The 26,465-nt window shown below is 41.3% G+C and overlaps 1 protein-coding gene across 1 annotated transcript in view; it reads left to right on the top strand.

The window, feature by feature from the left end:
* bbs9 (Bardet-Biedl syndrome 9) overlaps positions 1-19,087 on the top strand; it is a 116,942-nt gene extending 97,855 nt beyond the window's left edge. Inside the window, exon 19 of the mRNA XM_026370084.1 lies at positions 16,596-19,087. Coding sequence (XP_026225869.1) covers positions 16,596-16,948 — 353 coding nt within the window. The 3' untranslated portion in view covers positions 16,949-19,087. The remainder of the gene's footprint in view (positions 1-16,595) is intronic.
* Positions 19,088-26,465: the final 7,378 nt, after the last annotated feature.

Here is a 26,465-nt window from a genome sequence, read left to right as displayed (position 1 = left end):
TGTGTTCATATATCTCCTGATGTTACACTAACACACACAGTCACACTGGTTGCCATCCATCACATCCATGAATGGACCGTTTAGAGTCTGTGGTGAGAGACAGCCGGACTGAGAGAGAGAGAGAGAGAGAGAGAGAGAGAGACAGGCGGTAGGAGTGGTTGGTAAAATGACCTCAGCAGAAAGTTTTTATGACACAGTTGAAATAAGAAGTTTTTAATTTACCAGAAAGATGTAGATTTTGTCCTGATCAGCCCTGAATCAGCCTCTGTGATGTGTTGATATGATGCTTATGTATTAGCATGTAGTGTAAACCCCTTTGGCTGTATTGTTCAAGTTCGGACAGCTGAAATGTATTTTTACAATGAAATCACAGTCGGTCACTCAGGGTGAACACATCACTCCTCTAAACAGACACGACAGATTTAATCCACCAGAAAGGTTCATATTAATGAATCTGACTCCCGTGGTGCTGATTTCCTTCTACATTATGTAACAATGGTTAAATATCTGCAGAACAGTCAACAGCAGGTAAAGTTTTGATTAACGTGCACAAAATGTATTATTTACCATCACAAAGCAACAGATTGCTGTCACAGTCAGTGGACTGTGTTAAAGGACAACAGTTTCCCAAACTCATCATTGCTTCCAATGCCTGAGGCTTTGCTAAATGCTCCTTTTATACCCAAAACGTTAATCTGCAAGTTGTGGAGTCTTCCAGAACAGTGTTACTTGAATATTTTATAATAAATATTGGATATTTATATTTTCAGTATTATTTTGACCTTGTGTTGCAGACATCAAACTCTGCAATTGCTCATGTGCACAAAATGCCCTTAATCTTAAAGAGAATGATGACTGTACCCAGATCCCCAGTCAAGCATGCCCAGCATTCAAATATTCAATTCAATTCAATTCAGTTTTATTTGTATAGCACCAATTCACAACAGACGTTATCTCAAGGCACTTTACAGTGTTTAAGGTTTAAGACCTTACAGAGTATAATTATACAAAACATGATATAGAAAATCCAACAATCCCATTTGAGCAAGCTATAGAAATACTAATTTAAATACTACTAAAACACTTTTAATTTTCTTTGACATTGTGCAATTGATTGAAGTGAAATTGAATTTCTCTTTACTGACTTTGAGAAGCTTATAAATACACTTACAATTCAGAGTTAATGTTTAGAAATGTCCAAAAGACAAACTGATATTTAAATGCAGTCTGTTCAAATAAAGGAGCTAAATCAGCTTTTTCACAATTAGTTCATATGATCTGCTTAGCAGTAGAAGATCTACTCAAATTATTTACTACTGATGTGAAAGTAGCAATATCACAGTGTGGAAGTACTTCTGATGTTGCAGCTGGTGTTAAACCAATAATCAATTAGCAGATTATAGATGTGATAATACATATCTGCATCTGTAAAGAAACCAAAAGGTTATACTGTTATATAAAGTTAAAGTAATAGAAAATTAAAATAGTACCTTAAACTTGTTATGGATTAAATGCACTCTGCAGAAATGCATACAAAAACCATTAGAGTATATTTTTCTGGAAGATCTCATAATAAAATATTTTTATACATCTCGTTTTAACAGGAAACAACATTTGAACACGTGACCACATCATCAATCATCAAACAGTGACTTTTAGATATAATGTGTTGTTTCCATTCTTCAGTTGATTCAGTGTACGACCAGAAAGTTGTAGTTCATATGAAGCAATCATATAAACCACTGCAAACACTAAACACAGGCCAGTGTGTCAAGTGGATTAGGAGGGGGATCAACTTCAAAGCCAGTTCTCACAACGCATCCATCTCCATCTGCGAGTGTGATGGTACATACGTGACTCTATACACCACATTACAACACATATGTCTGTGCGTGAATACACATGCTAATTCATGTATTCCACACATAACATGGCCATTTTCAGCTTCTTATCATGCAGCAGAGACGGCAGCTTCAGAGTTCACAACAGAGGCACGATGGGAGATAGATGTATGTTACGGTTTATTTTTACTATTCCCATTTTTTAAAGCCCCATCTCTGAAGTCAGGATTTGACAGAGACCATATGGACGTTGTATAAATTTCAGCCACAGCTCCTACATTCCAATTTTTAACGTGTTTATTATTGTGCGTCATGTTTAATCTCATCTATCAGAGGAGACCACCAAGTCAGATTCCTCGTGTAATTTCAAACCTGTCACCTCGAACTGATGCAGTTCCACAAGAGATAATTCCAACATGTAATAGTAAGATGTGCATTGGATTTACATGAGTTTGAGAGGAGTGCACGTTCTTCTTCATTTTTTAATTCATTGGTTGATCATGCAGATCTACTTTATTAAAGCATATCAAAGCTTCAGTTCACTCTTGGCAGCAGAACAAACAGGTGCAGAAGTGATGGAGAGATTGGAAAATGTCTAGGTAACTGACTGCAAACGGTGTGGTTCTCTAGCACATGTGTAGGCGACTTGTACTTCAAGTACTGATTGTTGGTGAAGGTCTTTGTCTACTTCACTTACTCTGCAATCTGCCTGATTTAAGTTCTATTCTTGGTAAATTTGTCCCGAGAAATTCTAAACAGCTGTTTGCTTAAGGTAAAATCAAGCATGGAAGCGTTACATAGACAAAACTCAGGGATTAAACATTTAACACTGAACACCAGAGAACGGACACATGCACACACTGTGCCAGTGGCAGGCTGCTAAATTGATAGAGAGAACAAACAGAGAGTTGTTTGCTTTAGAAAGTGTCACAACCTTCATTCATCTTCACAGCCCACAGCACACACACTTCATTTTTACCACTGTTCATACACTGCTTGTTTTCTTTGAGTTCTCACACAGACAAACACTCACTCACATGCCCCATAATTCTTATTCTGTACACACACACGCACAAAGACAGCCGTATTCTCGGTCACACATTCACACACAGACTTAACTCAGAATCTCCTCACACGTGTGGACATGACTACACACTTTTCTGCTGTTGACACACAGCTACACAGCTGATATGTTGTGTTATCTGTTGTGTCAGCGCTGCCTTTAACACCTCCATCAGTAAAAATATCTCTGCGGGACGGGGCGACAAGTTTAGAGCTTTACTGTCAAGAAGCTGTAAATATTCCAAAGTCCCTTGAACTATACCAGGAGCCACAGCAGTTTTTTTTAATTCTTATTTTCTGACATTTGAACCATTATTTGACAGTCGAGAGGCAGGAAGGAAACGTGGGGAGAGTGTGACAGGTACACACAACAGTCTCCAACTCAAACCAGGGATGTAACATGCCGTTACGTGTCACGTGCAGGAGGCACCAGGCTACCAGTGTTCTCCCAATATTAGATAAATGATTGATTTGTACTTAAACCTTCATATGCATACATACATTCAATTACAGCTGAAGACCAAACCTAAAACAGCACTCAGGTGTTTGTAGGAACACTGACTCAGGTTTTGCTTGCTGCCGTTCCTCCCGTTCGAACAGGCCTTTTAAGAGACTGTGCCAAAAATGTGCTTCCTATTTAAGAAATGGAAACCAAAATCCACAGAGATCCACCTGTGCAAAAATCTATTAGAAGCTTTATCTGTAGACAACATAAGTCTTTAACCAGATTTATCTGCAGAGCTACAGACTGTTCATAGCACAAACCTCCCTTTTCTTTTGTGACTATTCTTTTCAGCTCAACAGGGAAACACAGAACAAAGAAGGAGTTTTATGCTCAAAATACTAAAGATATCCACCTGATATGATTTAACTCATACAGCTAAAGCCTCAAAATCGCTTTGGATACACATTTATATACATTTTGCACAGAACAAAGGCAGCTGATTTTGTCTCTTGTCACTTCATGGTCTGGTTATTAGGGCCGTGTCACAAAAAGTTGGCATCAAGAAACTACAGGCAAAATGTTGCTCTCGTCACCTTGGTCTGGGTCAAAAAGCAGCACTGGAAAATAACTGGAACTGTAGACGTACAAATATAATATAAACAAACATCATTACAGTTCAAACATTAGCAGTGAGACATGTTAAGAAACTGTTAAACATGAATCTGTAGTTAATATTCAGTCATTGTATGAGGAACCACACTGAGTCTGGGGCACAGTTCCCACAGTTGCACACACTTCCTGTTTCCTGTTTGGCTTCTAACCTTATCACAAACTTTAAATTTAGGACGCTGTGTGTTTGGGTCCATTCTTCGCTTGATTAGATTAGCCCAGGTAAGAGATTAATCAAAGCCAAACAGTACAACAGTGCTGTTGTACAACTGCACACAGCGTTTAGGTCGGGAACATTCGTGCTATTTCTATTTAACCTCGAGTCCATTGTGCAGTTTTCTCTTTTCAGCATGTTTGACTGTGTGTGTGTTTTTGGTTGTGTGTGTATCTATGTGAGGTGTTGTGAAATGATAGGATGCACCACTCTCTGGATGATGATGATGATGATTCTCAGCCGCAAAGAGGACAGGCTGACTGCCAGACACTTCCCTCTACAATTAGACTACAGTGACCACAACACACACACAAACACACACGTGTACATGCTGTAGTTATTGTAGGCATCAAGATGAAAGATCACAGCATATTTACTGCAGAAACTGTGAATTATGTAAAGGATTAAATGTTACTCATGCGTCTATTCTTACACTGCCTGTGTGTGTGTCCATCTTTGAAGTTTGCATAGAAGCAGATTTGACTCAGTTCCGCAGTTTTTCATGCAACTTGATGGATTGAAAGTTGGATTGTCCCTCTCATCCTGCTGTCAGTCAAAACGTTGGTGCACATTGGTTATGGCAAAGAAGAGGGTTTGTGTTATTCTGTTCTATTCTATTCTATTCTATCTTTAATTGTCAACAAATCCTAAGACCATAACTAACAATGTGACACGGAGACCAAACACGTTGGTTTCCACCAAATAAACAGACTTTAATGTTTATAGTCCAGTAATGGTCTTAAACAACTGAGACGTTTTCAGTAAATGTTACTCAAACACAATTAATTTCTTCGGGATGATTTTGAGTCTGTGGGATGAAACCGAAATGATGTCCAGCAGCTGTATTGATGGTAGTGAAGGAGCACGTCACTCAGTGTGCTTGAATCATTTTTAGTAGATTTACACCACGAAGGACTAGTTGTCAGTAGGATCAACTCAGTTCTGGCTTCCTGTGGTTCTACAGTGGAGAGTAAATGTATATGAATGACGTGAAATAATAATGACATATTTCTCTTGCTGGTGACATCACCTGGAGGCGTTTGAAGCTACAGTCACCTACCAATGATGGGATCTGTGTCCGATTACCAGCTCCTCCTGTCACATATCAAAGTGTCCTTGAGTAAGATACTGAACCCCAAGTGAGTCATGTCAATAGTAGATAGATACAGTAGAACTTTATCTACTGTATCTACATTTCAGTTGGTAACAGCCGTGTAACTGTGAGCGAGTGTGACTTATCCAGGTGTGTGTGTTTTTGCACTTGTATTCATAGAAGCATACTTTGGCATGCGTGTGTTTTTCTGCAGGTGTATGCTTGCGTGGAAATGTGTGTGTAATCGTAAAGGTTGGTATGTTTGCACTGTACATGGTGTGTGTGTGTGTGTGTGTGTGTGTGTGTGTGTGTGTGTGTGTGTGTGTGTGTGTGTGTGTGTGTGTGTGTGTGGAATGCAGCCTGCCACCAGAGCTTAGATTTACTGGCGGAAGCCCTCTGCCAAGAACAGGAGTGGTCAGATTAATGTCCTGTCTTGGTGCATGAGGGTGTGTGTGTGTGTGTAAATTTTATATCTCAACCATGCGTTCTGCAAACTTCACTTACAGTATTTTAGTTATTTTCTCTCTGAAATGTCTAACGCTGTGGACAAAAGTGAGATTCAGCTCATTCCAGATTCAAGCTGAAGTTCTCTCTCTCTGACCACGGTGACCACATTAAATCAGTTTACAAAAGTTCACGTACACTTCTTAAATGAAGTATTATTCAAAACCAGGATAATAAAAATGAAATAACTGTAGTTTGTATCCAGCTGCAGTCGACTTTCTGCCCCTGCCTGTGTTTACAGTCTGGCTCAGACTCGCAGCAGTGGCCATGTTGTCGGCTGTTTGGAGTTGTGATTACAGGACTGCAACAACAATTTACGTACAACGGAGCGTTTACTGGTGTGGGTGAGAGAGCAAGATAGTGTGTGAGAGAGAGAGAGCGAGCAAAGAGGAGGGAACTGTAAACGAAGTGAGAAAGTAAGAAGGGACTAAACTTACTGCCTGATTATACAGTCGAGGATGTTTACTACCTGTGTGTGCGTGTAAATGTGCATTTGGTCTTCCGGACACACTGTCTCCATGGCAACGGGGATGCCAGTTTGACGGGCAGCAGGAATCTGACCTCAAGTTGTGACTCTTTGACCTTTTAATATTTTTGGAGGAACCAAGTAAAGAAATCATTTCCTAGACATGTAGCAAAAATGTAAAATGAATGAGAGAGCAGCAGTGTGTCGGTGTGTTTGGTTAAGGTAAAATGTCTCTAAAATAACAGAGTATTTCTGAAATATACCGAGCATCACTTGAAGCCCGGTTGGAATTAATTTGGTGTGTGTGTGTGTGTGTAAGAGCGCGTTTGTTTCCAGGCACAGCTTATCCGCCAGTGGTGGAATTAAGTGTGTTTGCAGTAAGTTTGGTGTGTTTTTCTGTGTGCGTGTGTGCGTGTGTGTGTGTGTGTGTGTGTGTGTGTGTGTGTGTGTGTGTGTGTGTGTGTGTGTGTGTGTGCGTGTGCGTGTGTGTGTGTGTGTGCGCGTCCTGTGTACTGTACCAATGATGGGTAATTCTATTAGACATAAACCTGGCAACTTTAATACCACACACAAACACACAGTGTGAGGAATCGGTGCACGCTCTTCACTCACATTATGTGGTTACACCGTCATTTTCAGAGTGTATTATGGTTTTATGTTAAATGAAACTATTTAGAAATTAAATCACAGGGAAAAATATGAAATGCATAGTGTAACACAGCTCATTTGTAAAGTTTTGTGAACATTTTCAGTTTAATGACATTTTTCTTTCTTAATTTCATTTATATTTTTTTGTCTGTAAGTTTCAGTGATAATGATAAAGCTCAATTTTTACATGAAAAGTCCCTTGTTAATAACTTCATAACTAATCATGACTGTTTTTTATTTTGTGTAGCTATTATTAGGGTCATTCTAGTTTAATAGTATGCCTGGCAGTGTGTGTAAGGCAGACAGATGTACATGGTGGCTGTGGAGAGAGGGGGATGTATGGATTCCTCCACCCAAGTATAAAGTCACTATTGTCTTTACCAAGATGGGGGTCAGAAATATTTCTTCATGGTTTCCTCTTTTACTGCTCATTTTTTCTTTTCCGTTGGAGATGTGGTGAGGTGAAATGTATCTTTGGCAGAGGTGGAGGAGGAGGAATGGTGGCTGACCACAGTGCAGCTAACACACACACACACACAGAGCCAGGGCTGTTAGAGGTCTTAGAGCGAAGCTGAGCAGGTGTCAAAGAAAGGAAGAAAGTGGGAGGAGAGAAAAGATAAAGACAAGTAGTTGTTGTAGAAAGAGTGTAAGGAGCATGAAGGGAGACAGATAGTTAGAAGAGAACATTAAGACTACGCTGCACACATAATTCCTGTTTTAAATCAGTTTTCTGTTTTAATTCTGTATTGTGGTAACAGTAGCTTATTTATTTCTGTTCTTGGACTGTAACCATATGAGTACCTGAGACTTTAACATCTGAACACAGTATATGAACCTTAACGTTCATTGTTGTTGTCAGTCACACAGCAGCGCTGATGTCACGATTCAAACATTAACAAGACTCCAGCTTCTATTGTTGAACATGCAGCTATACAAGTTTCAATTCAAGCCAGAATATCTGATGAAATCCATTTACAGTCTCAAGGTTTACCTACTTTAACTGTACCCAGATACTCAGTCTGTATGTGTGTGTGTGTGTGTGTGTGTGTGTGTGTGTGTGTGTGTGGAGGGGTTTCCCCAGCAGGGAGCTCCGTCTGTGGCTTGCCATCGTGGGTGTTGCCCCTTCCTCCCTCCGTTTCACGGGAGCGACAGGGAAAACACACAGCACCCTGATATATGAAAAGGTCTGAAAAATATCTGCAAATATTTTCATAATTGGCTTCAAGGTCATAACCTGCTGCATCTGCTCTTTTCACTTAGATCTCACTTGTTAGTGCTGTAAATTCTACACAGTTGGGTTAAAACTAACAGACTGAAGGGATCACTCCATTAGTCCAGTGATATGACATGTATAGACAAATGATGATGGTGTTTACTCTCTCTGGTTGTGTTTGGCCTTTATCCTATTGACCAAGCAGTGAGCACAAGTGCTTTATGGAAATATTGGAAATGTGACAACAACTGATTTAAAGGGAAATCAGACTGATTTTCAGGTTCAGAGCTCCATAACAACTATGCAGGATGAACTTTTATTTGATAGAATGAATGATTAAATAAGTAGATTGCATGGCTAGTTTTAATTGACAGTTTAAAGTGATGGTTTAGATTTGTGAAAATAATAGGAATGTGTTGAACATGTTGGGGTATACATCTCATGAGGTTAAAACTGAACCTGTACAGTGCTCTTCTGTGGTTATTGATTTAATAAGTCGTGCAGTAACACAACCAAACAAGGAGCTTGCAGACTGAACACTAACTTCCTCCAGGGCACTTCAACAAAAAGTGACAGACACATCAGCTATTTAAAAACTAAAACCTGTGAGCTCTTTGTTACAGGACTCAATAATTCTCCGACCGCATCGTGTTATTTCTGGCCAGCAGGAGAGCTCATGTTTCATCCTCCCTCTGCGAACACTGTGAACACGTGCATGAGAGACCGGGATGCTGGCAGACCATTTGTGGCTTGACCAGACTGAAAATCCAGCCGTCTTCAGACACACACTGTTATATTTTTAACAAAAGCATACTGGGCATATTTGTTGGGTGTGTGATGCAGAGGGACTTATGTAAAACCAGGCAAAGTAATGTTTTTAAGGCGTGTGTGTGCGTGTGTGTGTGTCTGAGTGGACAGACCACAACAAAGACATACACCCTCAATTCTTCATTCTACATTCTGCATACAGGGATTGTGAGTGTCCACATGTGCTAATTGTGTACGGCAGTGTGCAGCATTGTCATGTGACTATGTGCACGTAGGACTTTAGTAACTGGGATATGTACAGTTTGAAATTGAGTTTGCATGTGCAAATCTGTGTGTGTGTGTGTGTGTGTGTGTAACTTACCCAGTGTTGTAAATGTCCTCTCTGATGTGGCTGACTGTGTTTAGGCAGAGCGCAGCGAGCGCTGAGGAAGTTGACGGAGGCGTGTATTTGTGTATGTTTGTGTGTGTGTTTGTGTATTTATGTGTGTGTGAGAGCAAAAGAGAGAGAGAGAGAGAGCCGAGGATATTTTATGTCACCACCAGACGTGGAAAACTTCATATCCTTTTGTATCAGGCCAAAACTTTGGTTCTTCAGACTGGCCACTGTATATTTTTCTGTATATTATGTGTGTGTGTGTGTGTGTGTGTGTGTGTGTGTGTGTGTGTGTTGGTTTGTAGCAGGGCGTAGCTGAGCAGAGAGAAAATATCTTGGCCAACCGCGGGAATGAACCCACCCACTATACCACACCCAGAGAGAGAGGGAGAGAGAGCAGTGGTCTCAGTCAACCTCTCTCTCTCTGTCTTTAAGTCGTTGTCTCTCATTGCTTTTCTTTATTTTGTTGTCTTAGTGAAAAACATAAACGAACATCTTTTCTCCTCATGCATCTATTTCCTCTTTTCTCCTCTCCTCCACATCCATTAACTCCTTGCCCCTCCTCTCCATCTAAGCTTTGAATCTGAATCCAGGTTAATAAAATACCTGTAGTCACTAAACTTACTTCTTTGTCCCTGCAAACAAGCCTTGTACACAAAGTTCAGATTTCATGTTTAACCAATGTTGGAACATGCTTGAGACAAATTGTGGCATGTTGTCCAGCTGTGTGTGAGGGCAAAATGTTTATACCTCGCTGATCCGAATGGTCAGTGTCAGAGGTGGGACGTCAAAGAGAGGGCTGAGACCTGACATGGAACATCAGTGTTAAAGTTTTAGGCATATAAAACTGTTAAGCTTCTAGGTAAATACCTTTGAATCAGGGCCTTCGGGATGTGGAGCAAGTGATTTGTGTGCAAGTAAGTCGACTGCATCTGTTCTTTTGGTGCTTCACACACATGTAATCATCACTTTGTCTTGTGTTGTTCATCTTGTCTTTTGCGCCGCACACAACTGTAGTTTCAGTAACACAGCTCGTTTTCCTTCCTTTCTTCTCGGCTCTCTCTGTATGAGAAAGTTCTCCCTGGTGCTGAGGACATTTCCCATCATCACTGGGAGACACAGACTGCAATAATAACCAGTGTGTGTAAGTGTGTGTACGTGCCTGAGTGCCCATTTGCACATAAATATCTGTTTTTCCTGCAAAGACAGTTTGTGTGTGTGCGTGTAGTGCTCCATGGGTGGTGTAGTACAAGGTTCAATCTTACAATCTTAGCTGAGCTGTCAGTGGTCTGCACACACACACACACACACACACTCAGCAATGGGCAGGACATTCCACACCAAGAATAGTATTAAATACTGGCTGTTCATCCACTGTCAAGCTCTCTGTTCTGACTTTCTGTTTAATGCTTTAACAACGTCATTCATTATCATTATTTACAACGAAGTGAGTGTTTTGATGACTTGTTGCGTTACTCACTTTTTCCTCTATTGTCTTTGCTTTCTTCAGATCAGTTATTTTCCACATTTCCCAGAAGATCTTTAGCCATGTCTCTCACGTGTGGCTGGAGGAAGTAAATGTGGCTTCTATAGTACAATTAAAACAGCCTGGACACACCAACATATTCCACAGCATTAATCCATGCATTTACTGTTTTCTCCTACACTTCACTCCATCTCTGCACCATTTTAATGGTCAGTTAGCAAATTTGGTAGCTTGGCTACCAAAGGGACAGTGAGTTCACATTACTGCTGCCTTTTTGTGGAGCAGCTCATTCTCTGACAGATAAAAAGGGCAAACATTTCATAAAGGACTGGATGAACATTATCCTAATTCAGGAATAACAGGTTATAGCAGCTTCCTGATGCCTGCAAATTCTTTACAGTCTCCCAGAAATCTTATAGGAGTTATTGTAAGATCACTTACTTTGTCGTGGACTTGATATCCAGAATAACATTATATCTCTAACAATAATTTATTTATTTATTAAGGAGTGAACTGTGTGTCAGCTTCAGCTCTGGTGAGACATTAAGGGACAGTACAGACTGCAGGACATGAGCCCATTAGTGTGTCCATGTTCCATATTGTCGATAATGAAAGTAAGAGGACATTGTTTTCCCTGTGTAAGTCAGAGTATGACTGCGAGATCATCTGACATGAGTGACTTTTATTTCTTATGGACAATAGTTTTTACATCTTCTTTTTCGCCTTCTCTGTCCGATGTCTGTTGCCTGAATGTGTGTGTGCTCCTCTTTCTGTCTCACACACACTGTCATTTCCCACGCTGCCGACCACACAGTTTTGTTTTTAGACTACATATAATACTGTTGTGTCCTGTCCGACTGCCTTGTCTGGACCGCATGAACACACAAAGAGGCACATGTGATCTCAGTAGGCATACCCATTCTCAAATACACACTTCTAGACACACACTGCACCACAGATCCAATCAGTCAGTCTTCTCATGCTCTCTCACACACACACATACTCACACACAATTTTCAGAGTGGATTCTGTAAATCAGCAGGTTTCAGCTGCAGTCTCCTGCATGCTGATTGGCTGGGATGCGGGCAATCTGTGCGGCCACCTCTATTTTGACTATGGCTGCCTGCAGATGAATGCAGCACCGTGATGTGCTGCTAACACACGAACCCGGGCGGAACATGTGGGCTTTGAACGCAGTACAGATTGCATCGCTCACCTTATCTAATCAACACACTGACTCTTGTTGCTGTGGTTTTTGTTTTTGTTCCACAAGGAACAAACAAGTGTTGCCCTCTAAACTCCAGTGGGAGATGAAGAGTCTCAATATGAAAGAAGAGAGTGTCGTTGGGATCAGAGCACTTCAAAAGTGCTGCAGAAGGATTTTGTCTTGCAAAAATATGTCCAGTGGTAATCATGTAGTGTATATGTAATCAAGTAAAACACTCATAGATCTGCACAGTTTGATACAGTAGAATGAGTTCTATTCACAAACAAAATACATATGGAGGAGATCATTCTTGAACTTCACTTAACGTTGTAGTAACGTGCAATACATCTGAAGGATCTGAAAGTTGGTTTTGCTTCATGCTCTTTTCGAGCCTCACTTCCACACAGGGAGCTGCCTGCTCCAACCAGCTGTAGCTGGGTGTTCAAAGAGCGTTACTCATTCACTTTTCCCATCCACAGTTTACATGGGATTTGATCTGGCAACCACAAACCCAAACCTGAGTAATACATACACAAAAACTTGACCGTGACACAAAATAATCATGGTCAAGTTACCACAATAGACTAATAAACCATTTCTAAAATGAATATGGAGACATGGAAAAGCAAATGAAGGTTGGAGGAGATGCATGACCAAATACATCAGTTACGCAGAACCAGCTAACAAACCACACAAGTGCAATTATGTCATTAAGCCAGGCAGCCTCTGCATGAGCAGGGTGAATTGCCAGTTTTTTTTCCTCTTTGCTCAAAAGCGTGTTCCTGAAAATGAAACACCTCCTCTGCAATTTGAGGGAACAATACTATAATAGATTTATTCCCTTAAGGACCTTTCACTGAAGTCAATAATGTGCAATGTTAGGAACTACATTACCCACAGTTTCCTGCCAAACTGATCCCAACCAGACATAGCTGTAGAAGATTCACATGGGATTAAAATGGCTCCGGACTGTGGTAATCCTGACGAAAACCACCAGATGTTTCCAGGTAGCTCCAGTCCCATGTGAAAAGGGCTTAATGTCACGTCTTTCCTGGCTGATCATAGTGACGTGGACTACCGACCTCTGCTGTGTTTAGTCTACTCACTTCCACTTTGTTAGTTTGTTGAAGTAGCCCACTGACAAGAAGTGACCTGACCACTCTGGATTTCTATACAGGAGGAAAGCTGCCATCTTGTCTTACAACAACAATGTTTATCGACCCCTTGCTAGCGCTCCCCTAAGGACCTATAGGTTCACATGCCCTATTATTTCCTGATTGTATAGTGGACAAAAAGCGATGAAAACTTCCCTGATAACCTAAAAAAGTGCAGGAAATGTTTTAAGCAATCAGGTTATTCTGCTTTTGTGTGGGTGGGCCAGAAAGTGCATCAGTGGGGGGAACGGGGTCTTGTTGATTTTGGTCCTGATTGGTTGTAGCCTCTTACCAGAGGGTAGTTTTTTACATAATCCTGTGTAGGGTGGGAGGGGGGAGCTGTGATCTACCTTTCGATCCTCAGGTTAATGGAGTCACTGCCAATGTCAGGTCAGTGAGGACTAAGTGATGACAGTGTAGAAGGCACCATGTCCTATATCAAAATGAACAAGAAATGCAGAACAAAGGACAAAAACAGTCACATTAGTAAAATCATAGTACAACTTGGATTAAAATGTACACCAACATCCCACTGAAAGCTCCATAAAGCTCCAACCACCTCACAGAATGACGTCGTAAGTGATTGAAGAAGGGAGAGGAAGCTGTTGGAACAGATAAAGGTCTGAAATTAAAGAATAATGCATCAAATTAGAAGAGACATGTAAAGTTCAGGGGAGCTGTCCATTCAGCACCACAAAACTACAACACAAGGGCTGTAACAATAATCTTTCAGTACAATATGATTCAATCTAGGCTCTAAGCATAATCATTCTACATTATTCGAAAACAATGATCACTTTCCAATATTAAAAATAGAGAATTGAAGGGATCAACCCACTTAAATGACAAACTCTTAATCAAATCTCTTAGCCCTCATAGTGTGTGGCCATGCTGGTAGTTTTGATTTTATCAACCGTGGTTCTAAGAAATCCTAGAAATCAGAAAATGTTTAATGTGAACTGACCTTTACTGTTCTTTGCTCTGGTTGGTCCTCTATGACCAGGCAAAGTTGACTATAAATCTCTAAATAAAGATCATAATAAAAACATCAAACAGGACTGGAGTCCTCTCAAACTACCCTGTTGTAGTTCACCTTTAGGTGCTGTAAAAACAAGCCATAGAGTCATAGGTCTGCTGACCTTTGACACTAAGCAGAGTAGGGTTTGACCCATGGCTCAAGTGATGAATATTAACTTGCACAAAATGACTATTAGAGCAGCTAAAGTCACAAATTTAACATCTGTGTTAATTAAAAGAGACAATATCTGGTTAAACTCTGACCTTTGTCCTCAGTGTCACGGCTGACTGCTACCAGGATCAGTTTAAGGTTGACCTACAAGGTTCCCAATGACACTGGTGGTCAAACTTTCTTTCCCACTTCATCACAAGGCAAACGTTTAAAAAGCAAACTGCAAAATCATGTTTCCACATTGATACGCTTCTCTGGAGGCTTCAGACATTTTATAAAGAAATCAGTGCATGAAAAGTTTGAAATTGTGTCTTCTGTTCTAGAATTTCAGGTAATGTTTTACTGTTGTTTTCATTTGCTTGTTAAAACTACTCCTACACATTGTTTTAATGAATCACTCGAGCAGAACAAGAACACCCTTGATATGTGTTAGCACAGCTGCTGAGGAGTGATGTGCAGAGTGTGGAGCAGACAGCCAGTATCCAGGCAGGATTAGACTGTCGCTACAGGATTAACCAGCTCACACACACTGATATGGTCACTAAAACACAAGATCACACATTCACTCATGCTGTCATTGCTGCTTGAACACATGTAAACCAGTTTTCAGTTTATTACCCACAGCTAAACTGATGAAGTCTAATGCTAAATCTTGCAATAAATCCTACCTTTATTAAGTTTTAACAAACTGTTCTCTAAAGAGATGCGTTCCTGTTATTTAACCTACGGGGTCTATAACGTCACACAGTTATTAAATGTTCTTGTGTGTGTGTGTGTGTGTGTGTGTGTCGTGGACGGACTGAGTATGTGTGAGTTTAACTTTCTGTATTTACTGTTACAGTTTTGAGATGATGTGGTGATTTGCTCCTTGACAGTAGGGAAGACAAAAACAAGCCTCCTCATTTAGCATCAGTTCAACTGTTGACCTTGAATGTACCCTGTGCAGATAGGTTGGTGGCTAATCATCCTACGTGTTTGTTTTCTCGTTCAGACGAATATGTAGGAAGTTAAATGTCTGTTTGAACACTGCAAAACTCTATACTTCAGATATAGACTAAAAACTTACAGTTACTGATTATGATCAAAAATATTTTATTGTTTCCAAATTTCAACAATTAATCAATATTTTTCTTTTTAGCAAAGACCACATGTACAATCTTCACTAAAACCAGTGTTATGCATTCATCTTAGAAGAAAAACTAATTTAACATGTGAGTTTGGTCATGTGATAAAGCAAATAAAAAATAAATAAATTGATGAACAGTGAGAAACTTTGTTCTAAAGACCCAGTTTTCAGCTCATCTCAGTGATTTACATATTTTAGGAAAGTTAATGGCACCCGTCTACCTGCCACACACACACACACACACACACACACAACACACACTTGACTCGAGTCTCTTTCTCTCTCTAAGCTCTAGACAATCAGGAGTCTGATTAGAGCTCCTCTCTGGAGTCTGTGAACACACACACACTCTTTATGGAGCAGGTCTACACATAGAGGCAAAGGCAGATACATGCATAGACAGACAGACACTTTTAGAGGCTGTTCTTGGTCTACAGCCTCCTCTCACACACACACACACACATACACACACATACAGTGAGATACCAGGCCGTAGTCTCCACTCTCTAAACCCTCTGCTTTCTCACAGAGATAAGAAGTGCTTCTCATTGTTAGCAGAGAACAGTCTTGTTATCGTCTTATCAGACAGCCAGTCCAATCTGGAGAAGGCGGGGCTGCAGAGTGTGTGTGTGTGTGTGTGTGTGTGAGAGAGAGAAAGGGGGGTATTTTGGTTAAGTGGGGGTCCTTTGTCATGCAACAGGTGCTGTTGTCTGTCAATTTGTCTGGATGCTAAAGACCCCTGAGAGCTGCACAGAGTACTGTCAGTCTGTTAAGGAACAAAACACAGCTGACTGTGCAAACGTCAGTTAATCCTCATTCAGTGCTGATGGACGGACTGGTAATGTGACGGCCCATCTGATGCTGTACTTTGTTAAAGACTTAGTTAAAGACAGCCTGTTGCTCGTTAACATCGTGACCACAACATTTCAACACTTCAACACTGCATTCTGTTTCTGGGAGACTGGCTGAGTCCACGCAAAGCCAGACGATGAAGAACGTGTGAATGTTTCATACTTAGATATATGTAAAGTTATCAGTTACAAGTAGTAGTAGTATCAAAGCCAAAAGGATATGGAAGATAATTGTGTATCGATGTAAATGTGTATTAATGACGGTTCTTTCTCTTTCCTCATTCAGATAAGGACTCAAAAGATAAAAAAGAGGTTTCCAAGGAACCATCAGAAGCCTCAGTGAAAGAAGAAGCAGGAGACACAGAAGAGTCCATCAGTAGGGCAAAGAAGGAGTCATCCTCCAAGGAGAAGAAGGAGTCAAAGAAGGATTCAAGCAAAGAGGAGTCAAAGAAGGAGTCCAAGAAGGAATCTTCTTCCTCCAAGGAGAAGAAAGAGTCATCAAAGGAGAAGAAAGAGAGGGACAAAAATAAGGAAGAGAAGGAGGCCAGCAAGGAGTCGGGGGACAAGAAAGTGTCCAGGAAGTCTTCACTAAAAGTGAAAGAGAAGAAGAAGGAGGCAGCCGAGGCCGGAGATGGTTGACAGGAGCAGTGCACTAAGCTCACATGATATGGATGCAGACATGTTCCTAAACAAATCACATGACATATGTCTAAACAGCATATACACATACAGGGGTTCACACATGTATATACAGTGTACATGTCAAAATATACACAGCCACATCACTCGACACCACGCGCATACATGTACTGTATTTACATATGCAGTCTAAACATATATTTACATGTAAATATAGTTGATCGAGGCCACATATCTCTGAAGCAAAGCAGTTTCCTCCTAGATGCGTGTTCAAATCACCTAGTCAGAGCTGATCCTCTCACACACACTGCTGCTTCTGAACCACACTACATCCAGGACCCGTAGTTTTGTTGAGTGTGCACTTAGCGACTGTGGTGAGGTCTGAGCCCACGGAGAGCGGGGACGAAGGCGAAGTCCTCCTCCCCTCCACCTCGAACATCTTGCTGACTCCTTCCTCCTCCTCTTTGTCGTCTAGCCTCAGCAGCAGTTCAACCCACAACCCTGTGACTCCCTAATCCCAGTCGGGCCCCAAACCACCCCTCCCCAGGCCCACGCACACTTCTGGACGTGATGTCAGGCCAGCCCTCTCGCCCCCTCGTGTGGCACCGGGCCTTGTCGGAGCCTCCCCCGTCTTGCCGCTAAGAATAAACCGCCCGCCTCGTCCAGCCGCCCCGCTCCTTCCGGGTAAATCAAGGCCACATCCTACAGCTGCCACCACTACCCCCTCTGACCTCCTCCAGTCATTTTTGTTTTTTAAGTCTGGGACACTCAAGGACACGCGGCTGCTGATGGACGCATACTTGGTGCTGCGGGCTCGAACCTGAGACTGTTTTTTTATGGTGGAAACCAACTGGGCGTTGCTGGAAAAAGGCGGGTGGCTCCAGGGCCAGTTTATCACCTGCGGTCTTTTCTGAACATCTTCAAGAAGTTATGAAAGTTTATAAAACTCAAACATCAGCAACATATAATCCAATTTGATAAGATATGTTTTTGTAATGTTGATTATCGGTGCCAGAGGAGGAGCGAATAAAAACCAAATAAACACGTTTCAGAATAAAATGTAACTAAAAGGTACGAAATGATGTCAAAAGACCAGTTCCCTCAAATGATCAGATCCAAACATGTTTTCTTATTTGTGGCGGTATCTAGCTATGCAGAAAGGTAGTTTCTCTTTGATTTGTGTGAATATAAAATGGTAGGATCGAACGTAGTGATATTTACAGATTCTTTTTCCAGACTGTCTTCAGGATTAAGTTGTTCTTCTTCTGTGTGTAGACAAATTTAGCTTTTGGGAAAAATGTGTTTGTCTCTTCTTTGTTGAATATTTGTTGAGAAGTAAATCAAACTAAATCTAGTTTGGGTGTTTGGGCAGAAACATCATATTCACGCTGCTGCTGGGATTTCTGCCATCGTCCCAACACAAATTTGGTTTGTGGCACACAGCTTTGAAAAGTGGCATTTAAAATGTTAAGTGGTGACATGTCTTTCTACAAAAACGCCCATCTGCATGGTTAGATGAAGATACCAAACTTGATTAAAGCACAGGTAGAAATTTACCTCTGTATTACAGTTTTAAATCAGATTATTGGTTCAGATTTGTAGTTTTTTGCAGATTGTGAAATAGTTTATTATCATAATCTGGAAAAGACAAAAATACATCTAGTGTTTGAGTTTTCTTCCAAGATGAATTCATCATTACATATTTGCTAAAACTGACCAAAATGAATTCTGGTCACAAATATACACACTTATGTTGACAGGTTGTAAAACTGTGAGATTGAAGATGTGGAATTCCAACCTTACACTGTATGAAATGCTTTTAACACACACACTTGTTGATTTCAACTGTATTTCAGCCAAACTTGACGCTAATAGACTTCAGCCATAGATCCTGTGCCAGCTTAACTGACAATCCTGATCATCTGCGACCTGATCTACTGTGGGTGTGTTTTTACTTCTTTGATATACAACTTCAGCTCATCCTTGGTGTTATGTTAGAGACCGGACTCGAGGTACTCGATATTACTCTCTCAGAATATGTTGAATGTTTGCATTAGCTCTTCAGGTGTCTCAGTCTCTTTTTATAGCCACAGATCAACGTTCCTGAAGAAGATAATTTGGTGTGCAGCCTGAAGAAGACACTCAACTGAAATATTTGAAAATGAAATAAATATAAAATAAAACATTATTTGTGAACTATTTAGTAATAAAAGTAAACTACAACAAATAACCCAAGAAGTCACTTTGTTTAATGGTTGTTAAAACACAGTGTGTGGTCTGTTTTTGTTCTGATAATAATGAGCTGAGTGATATATTATTCTCTGAAATTATTATTCAAACAGACAAATTACCTGCTGGTTTCTAACGGAAGACGTCATCTGCCTGTTGAAACAGCCTCCAGAGTGAAAGTAAATGTCCCCTGAGTTCTGCGTTGGGTTGTCCCCCTCTGCACTAATGCTGAAGCTGTGAGTATTAGACCAGTGGGAACTGTAAGTGTTCATCAACACCTGACATGTACTGTGGTGTAGGTATTTAACTATTACAGTGTAACTGTAACACTGTGTAATTCTGGTTTATTTGAGCTGTTGCCATAGTTCTTACTGAAATTAATAACATATTGACGTAAGTTTCTAAGATCTGGAACATGGAAACGTTGCAGGGGAGAGAAGAAACAAGTGGTAAACAAACCCCCAGGTCAGTTTAATGAAAAGAGAACTATCTGTTGTAAAGGTCCATGTAGGTTTTGTGTCCAAACCAAGTGGCTGTTGGCTTGTTTACAACCTGTCTGTTCATCTGACTACTCATGTTTCCAGACCCGTCCGACTTGTTTAGTGATGTTACAGTGCTCCCAGACATCAACGACTGACTCTAAAGTTGAAGTTCACTGTCAGAGAAACTGATGGATGGAGCTACAAAAAGACAGAGCCACAAAAAGACAGCTACAAAAAGACAGCTACAAAAAGACAGAGCCACAAAAAGACAGAACTACAAAAAGACAGCAACAAAAAGACAGCAACAAAAAGACAGAGCCACAAAAAGACAGAGCCACAAAAAGACAGCTACAAAAAGTCAGAGCCACAACAAGACAGAGCTACAAAAAGACAGCTACAAAAAGACAGAGCCACAAAAAGACAGAACTACAAAAAGACAGCAACAAAAAGACAGCAACAAAAAGACAGAGCCACAAAAAGACAGAGCCACAAAAAGACAGCTACAAAAAGTCAGAGCCACAACAAGACAGAGCTACAAAAAGACAGCTACAAAAAGACAGAGCCACAAAAAGACAGAGCTACAAAAAGACAGAGCTACAAAAAGACAGAGCTACAAAAAGACAGAACTACAAAAAGACAGAGCCACAAAAAGACAGAACTACAAAAAGACAGCAACAAAAAGACAGAGCCACAAAAAGACAGAGCTACAAAAAGACAGAGCCACAAAAAGACAGAACTACAAAAAGACAGCAACAAAAAGACAGAGCCACAAAAAGACAGAGCCACAAAAAGACAGCTACAAAAAGACAGCTACAAAAAGACAGAGCCACAAAAAGACAGAGCTACAAAAAGACAGAACTACAAAAAGACAGCTACAAAAAGACAGAGCTACGAAAAGACAGAGCCACAAAAAGACAGAGCCACAAAAAGACAGAACTACAAAAAGACAAAGCCATAATACAACCTCCATGAGCTAATATGTGTTTACAGATTATGAGAATTCAGATTCTTCCATAAGCTGTTTCCTCATTTGAACCCTGGACAGTATCAGGAGAATCAGGTCTGGACACCGTGCACAGGTTTCCTTTCACACATGCAGCAGACAGCAGGAGATTCTCTATGTCAGACACGTTCTCACCTGCTGCAAAAGGGCTGTTTTAGTTGAGGTGAGGGTTTGTGACTGAGTATGAAGGCGGCAGAGCTGCAGAAATCTGTAGACAACACCAGTGACAAGATAGAAACTCCATCGACGCATTCCCTGCCTGCTGAATTAACACATGGCTTCAATCAGACCTTATACATCACCACTATACAGAAATGTACTTTACTGCACAGAAAACAAGAGTTATGAAGCTTCTCACACAATGTCAACGTCAAGTCGCTGCAGCGGCCGCGTCGACCAACGTGGTGGCCTGACATCACATAAACACGGTGGAGTGGCGACGTGTTTCCACACTTTCACTCTTTGAATTCCAACATCAATGACCTTTTTTTTTCCACAGTAGCAAACGTCTAAATTTCTGACTTTCTGCCATCACTCAAACGCAGCTCAATTCTTATATTTCTCTGTTGTGGACCAAGTGTGGAAACCAACCTAACACTTGTCACCTCGCTGAACAGGACTCGGTCTGATGGCTTTTGAAGTGATTGCTTGTTTCTGTTTTTTCTTCTGGGCTCTGGAGGCGACGTCTGCTGCAGATTGGGTAACGGTGCTAAAGTAGAGCCGCTGCTGTTTAATTTGGCAGCGGCTCTCACCGTGTGTACATTTAGCAGCTCTGCAGATAGAGTTTCGCAACCACAAAAGCACTTTTCTCTCTCAATTTCACTGTTTGTCTTTCTCAATCAGTCAAAGGTTTCACTCTCTTAGCTCATATTTGTTTCTATCCTCCCCTCTCTGGTGTTTAACAAATTCCACGTCTCGTCTCGTGTTCTTAGTTTTTGTCTTTATCTTCTGTCCTGTTTATTCCCGGCTGTGTCATCTTTCCCTTCATCGTTTATTAATTGAGGTTTTTTCATTGTTTCCTCTCCCTTCACTTCAAATGCTTTTCCTCCTTTGGTTTGACTTTTAGTCTTACCTTTCTCATTAGTATCTTTATCTTTCTTCTACATTCCCTGTCTCTTTCATATGGTCTCTATTTTCTTCTTTCATCGTCTCTTTTAACTTTCACCTTGTGCTTCCTTTCTCTCCCCATTTTCCTCTGCTTCCCACTGCTCCACACCTCAATCTATCAACTCTCCCAGAATTACCAGCCTCTCTCCGTGTTTTCTTTCCTATTTCTGTGTGCCATTGCCCCCTTAACCACCCACAGGAACTTTTCCTGGAAGTCTGGAACATTTTTCAATCTCATATGCTCATATTTCCAGCCTTGAAAAGAGTCCCTGCATCCAAGGACCAGAAACATCAGGAGCTGATGGAGATGTTTGGACTTTGGTTTTGAATATAAAATAAGCATCTGATTGTACAAAGCCCAGCTTGGTGTGTTGCTGTGGATACTAACGATGGCTGATGAAGCTCGCGCCTCTGAAGCATGAAATTCACTTCTGACTATTAAATGCTAAATAAAAAACTGTCACTGGACAAATTGCTGTGGTTTCCTCCCCCTCACGCCGAGTAGACACTGTGCATTTTTATTAGTTTACACATTTTAGTTGTTTTTTCTTTAGATTCTAAAACGATGACTTCTGCTCGTTGTTGGTTCTGAACAGTGCAGAGACTGTGACACTCGAGTGAGTTCATCAGTGGACATTTGAACCGCGATAGAAACACAAAACAGCCACATTCAGTGGACGTCCTGGGTCGTTTCTCTTCCATTGTCCCGTTTTACTTTTCTCATAAAACAAATGCTTGTTTTCCTCTTTCTTCTTTTACTTCTCGGATTCTGTCTCTGGTTTGTGTTTCTGTATTTCAGTCTTTAAACCCTTTTCCAGATTTTGTTTTTTTGTCCTTTAGTAATTTCTTCCCTCTTTCACGCCTCGGTCCAGTAAAGCAGCAAACATGGCAGCACACACACCCAACTGTTAAAACATCAAACAACAATAGTTGAACAATCAAAGTGTAACCGTGCCGCAGCAGTTTGGATAGAGTGCAATAAAAGCTCCATTTGGATTTAGACGTCGAGGATCAACCAGCTCTGTGTGGGTTTTATTTCGGAGCTTATTTCTGTCTCTCAGGGTTTAGGGCGTAAACAAACCGGATTAGATAATTGCCGCATCATTTTACTCTCAGTGCAGATTTGAAACGTCAGCAACGTTTCACCTCTGCCACGGGGGAACTTAAGTGGCTCAGGTTTCTTTTTTGTGTGAACAGTACTGATCCCGTGTTTTGATTCCAGGGTAAAATTACCACAAATTATATTTTCTTCTCTTAGTAACACAGCTCCATCATGTTCTCGTTTGCCTAAGTGAGCATATCTTTTTGTGTTACGTGCAAATAGAGAAAAAACTGTGGATTTTAGATCTGGTTTTCTGCTTCTCTTGTTTCTTAAGTAACACAATTAGATGATGCACCATTTATTATTATTTATTTTTTAGTAGCACTTTGTTAAATCAGACATTCTCGTGTGAGCCAGAGGAAGTGCGAACCATGTAGACAGATTTACAGTAGAAAGCTATGAAAGGCCAGAGAACAGCTACGGAGGGCAACACACAGAAAGTCACAGAAAACCTGAGAACTTAGGACAAATCTCAACATATCTGACACGAGCAAGACACAACATTAATGGACATAATCAAACCGTATGACCGTCAAATCAGCACAAAGCAGACACACTTTGACTTACATCATGCTGGTAGCCATTTCCTCTTCCTCTATCCTCCATCCAGAGGGTCACAGAGGAGCAGTGAAGAAAGGCGGGGCACATGCTGGACAGGTCTGTCACAGCACAGACTCAGAGACAGACAACCATTCACACCTACGGGCGATTTAAAGTCCCCAATTAACCCTCATCCCTTCAGGCTTAAACCCACACAGGCACAGGGAGAGCATGCAAACTCCTTCACTCCTCCTTTCTTCACTACACGTCTGTACACCAGATCCACCGCTGTGTTTACAGTGGCAGCTAAATTATCTTTGAAATACTGTAGGTTAAATGACAGCTTAGTTTAGGACACATAAACAGGTAAACATCCTCCACTGAATCCAGCAGTGTGGTAGGTGAAACTGTTTCTGTGTAGGAGGAGGATCTCTGGTGTGTGTTCATGTTCTGCTTCAGAGCAGCAGGTAAGATGCAGCAGGTAGATGAAAACTGAACTCTGCTGCGGTCATGGAGGGAAAAACCCTCCCCACAACTGCTGTTCCACCGTTTTTTCTTTTTGTTCTCGAGCTGACGTTTTGCAAAGTCAGTTCTGTGCTGAGTGAGTTTCATGACCTCTGGGCCGATGAAACCTGTATGAACAGCATTTCTTTCTCCCTTCCTGAATCCAGACTTTCTTTACATACTTGGCTTCTGTCTGACATCGATATTCGCCAAGAGATGAACTCGCTGCCCAACTTCCTCGTGAGAAGCTTGTAAAACTAATAGAGTATGGAGTGTGATAAACCCCAGACCCCCACACAAATTGTCCCCCACCCTGAAAGAGACATGAAAAGCTCTTCTTTACATACTGCATCCAAACGCTTGATCTCACCTATTTACAGTTGTTATGTATGTTTCCAGGGTGTTCGTCTGTTGTGAAAAGTACAGTTCATTAAAAAGCTCCATAAACCTCCAAAATATCTGCAGTTACAAGTTTGTAAAATCCAAACAATTACATGACAGGATTTGTGGTTTTATAGCGGAGTTCCACCCTCCGGGCTGATGCTTCTGTCTGATTCAGGAGCTCAGTCTCTTGAACAGCTGCACGATATAAAGCATCAATACTTAAACTGTCAGACTCACTGACAGTGAAACTCATAAGTTGTAACTGATCTGCTGGATTCTTTCCATTCAATGTTGTGATCTTCTCATAGGTCGCTTTCTATCCTTCCTCACTTCTCCAAGCTGTCAGTCTGCAAGAACTCAGCACAGAGATATCGTTTCCCACCTCCAAGCTCATCTGTTCATTCAGCTTCTGCACTGTGACCGATGTCGGGTGGACATGTTGAACAAGCGACACACAGCTGACGTCTTGTTTTTGTGCAAACCGGGGAAACCAGCTAATGAAAATGTGCCGTCACATCAGCAGCAGCACCTTAACGAGACCTAAACCATGGCACTTGTTGGAGACGCCCCACCTCTCTTGTGGTGTAGTCTCACACTTGATGCCCCCAAATTCAATGCTTCACTCTGGAAATCTAAGATTTCTTGTTGGAGGACGATCGATCATTTGTGCTCAGACTTTAACACTGTGTCAGAAATCGATGAACCTAACCGTGGACTTGGAGAATCGTTACTTCCCTCCTGAGTCTGTCTGCAGATTAACAATTAACTTTTTTTAACGTTTGAATGTCACAGGTTTGAGTCCCTGCAGCAGCAACGTGTTCCTGTAGTGTCCTTAACCAAAGCGCTGGTGTGCACGTGTGTGTGTGTGTGTGTTATTACAGAGTGTCTGCAGTCACACCGGGTCACCCCTCTCTTCTCTCTGTTGCCATCTAGTGGTTAATATTACTGAAATTCAGCCTCACACACACACACACTTGCTCTTTGAACCACAGTTTTTCTCTCTTTATCACCCACTCTTTCTATTAATCTCTTTCTCTTCTCTGTCACACCGTCACACACTGTCTGCCATGTTTCCCTCCGTCCTCTCGACACACACACACACACACACACACTCTCCTGGTTTGAGCAGCGGCTGACGCTCAGTTAAAAGCTGCTGGGTGGGTCCTAATTATTTCTTTGAAGACGCTTTTCTCTTCTCCTCCCGCCTGAGCTTCTGATGAGCTTCACTTTAAAGAGGCCAGACACACACACACACACACACACACACACACACACACACACACACACACACACACACTGTCAGGCTGCCCACCTCATCTGTCACATAAGACGACTCCATGCTGCAGATTTATAGGAACATAATACTAAAAACTTTAAATGGTTTGAGAAGCAGAAGCTTTTTTTCCATGTTTGGGTGAAACAGCTGCAGCAGTTTGATGATGACTTTGTTCAATGAAACCTCATATGAGGCTTTTTGGTTACGGTTTAGAAGCTTCTGCTGGAGGAATCTGAGGAATTGTTTCTTCCGGATGAACAACAACAACCACAACATCTTTCTTCACTGACTTTAGGTCCTGTCACAGTCTCATTACTGTCCCTCAGAGATTACCCCAGACCCCAGTTTGAGAACCGTTCACCTTTGACCCTTTCAAGAGCCCCAAATGGGTCTGCACTTTAACAACCACACGGATTCATTTTGCCCCAGAGAGAGGGTTGCAGTGACTGAAAACACACAACATGGCCAAAAGTATGTGGACGGCAGAAGAAGCGGCCTCGTGTAATATCTGAACATAAGATTCCACGTGATGAACTCTGACTTCAGGCTTTTTACCAGGAGCTGAGGATTTACTCCCGTTTATCCAGACGTCCATCTGTGGTGCCGGACAGACTCACCGTCCGTGTTCCAGACTGGGCTCAGGTCAGTTAGTCAAGTTCTACCACAACAGGTGGAGAAGCATTTGTTCATGGAGCTGGATTTGTGCAAGATAAACACAAAGGTCAAAGTTCAAAATATCAACTCATTCTGTAGATTTTTTTTTTCTTTTTAAGAGTTAAACCGTGAAAATGTCTCAGACTATATTTAAGAAGTAGTTTGTTCAAGTTTCTCCTGACTTGTTTTTCACAGACGCAGATCTGAGCGGATTAGATGTGATTGAGAAAGAGGTC

The sequence above is a fragment of the Anabas testudineus genome, chromosome 16, assembly GCF_900324465.2.
Source record: "Anabas testudineus chromosome 16, fAnaTes1.2, whole genome shotgun sequence".
NCBI classification, from domain to species: Eukaryota; Metazoa; Chordata; class Actinopteri; order Anabantiformes; family Anabantidae; genus Anabas; species Anabas testudineus.
This window is presented reverse-complemented; position numbering and strand designations above follow the sequence as displayed.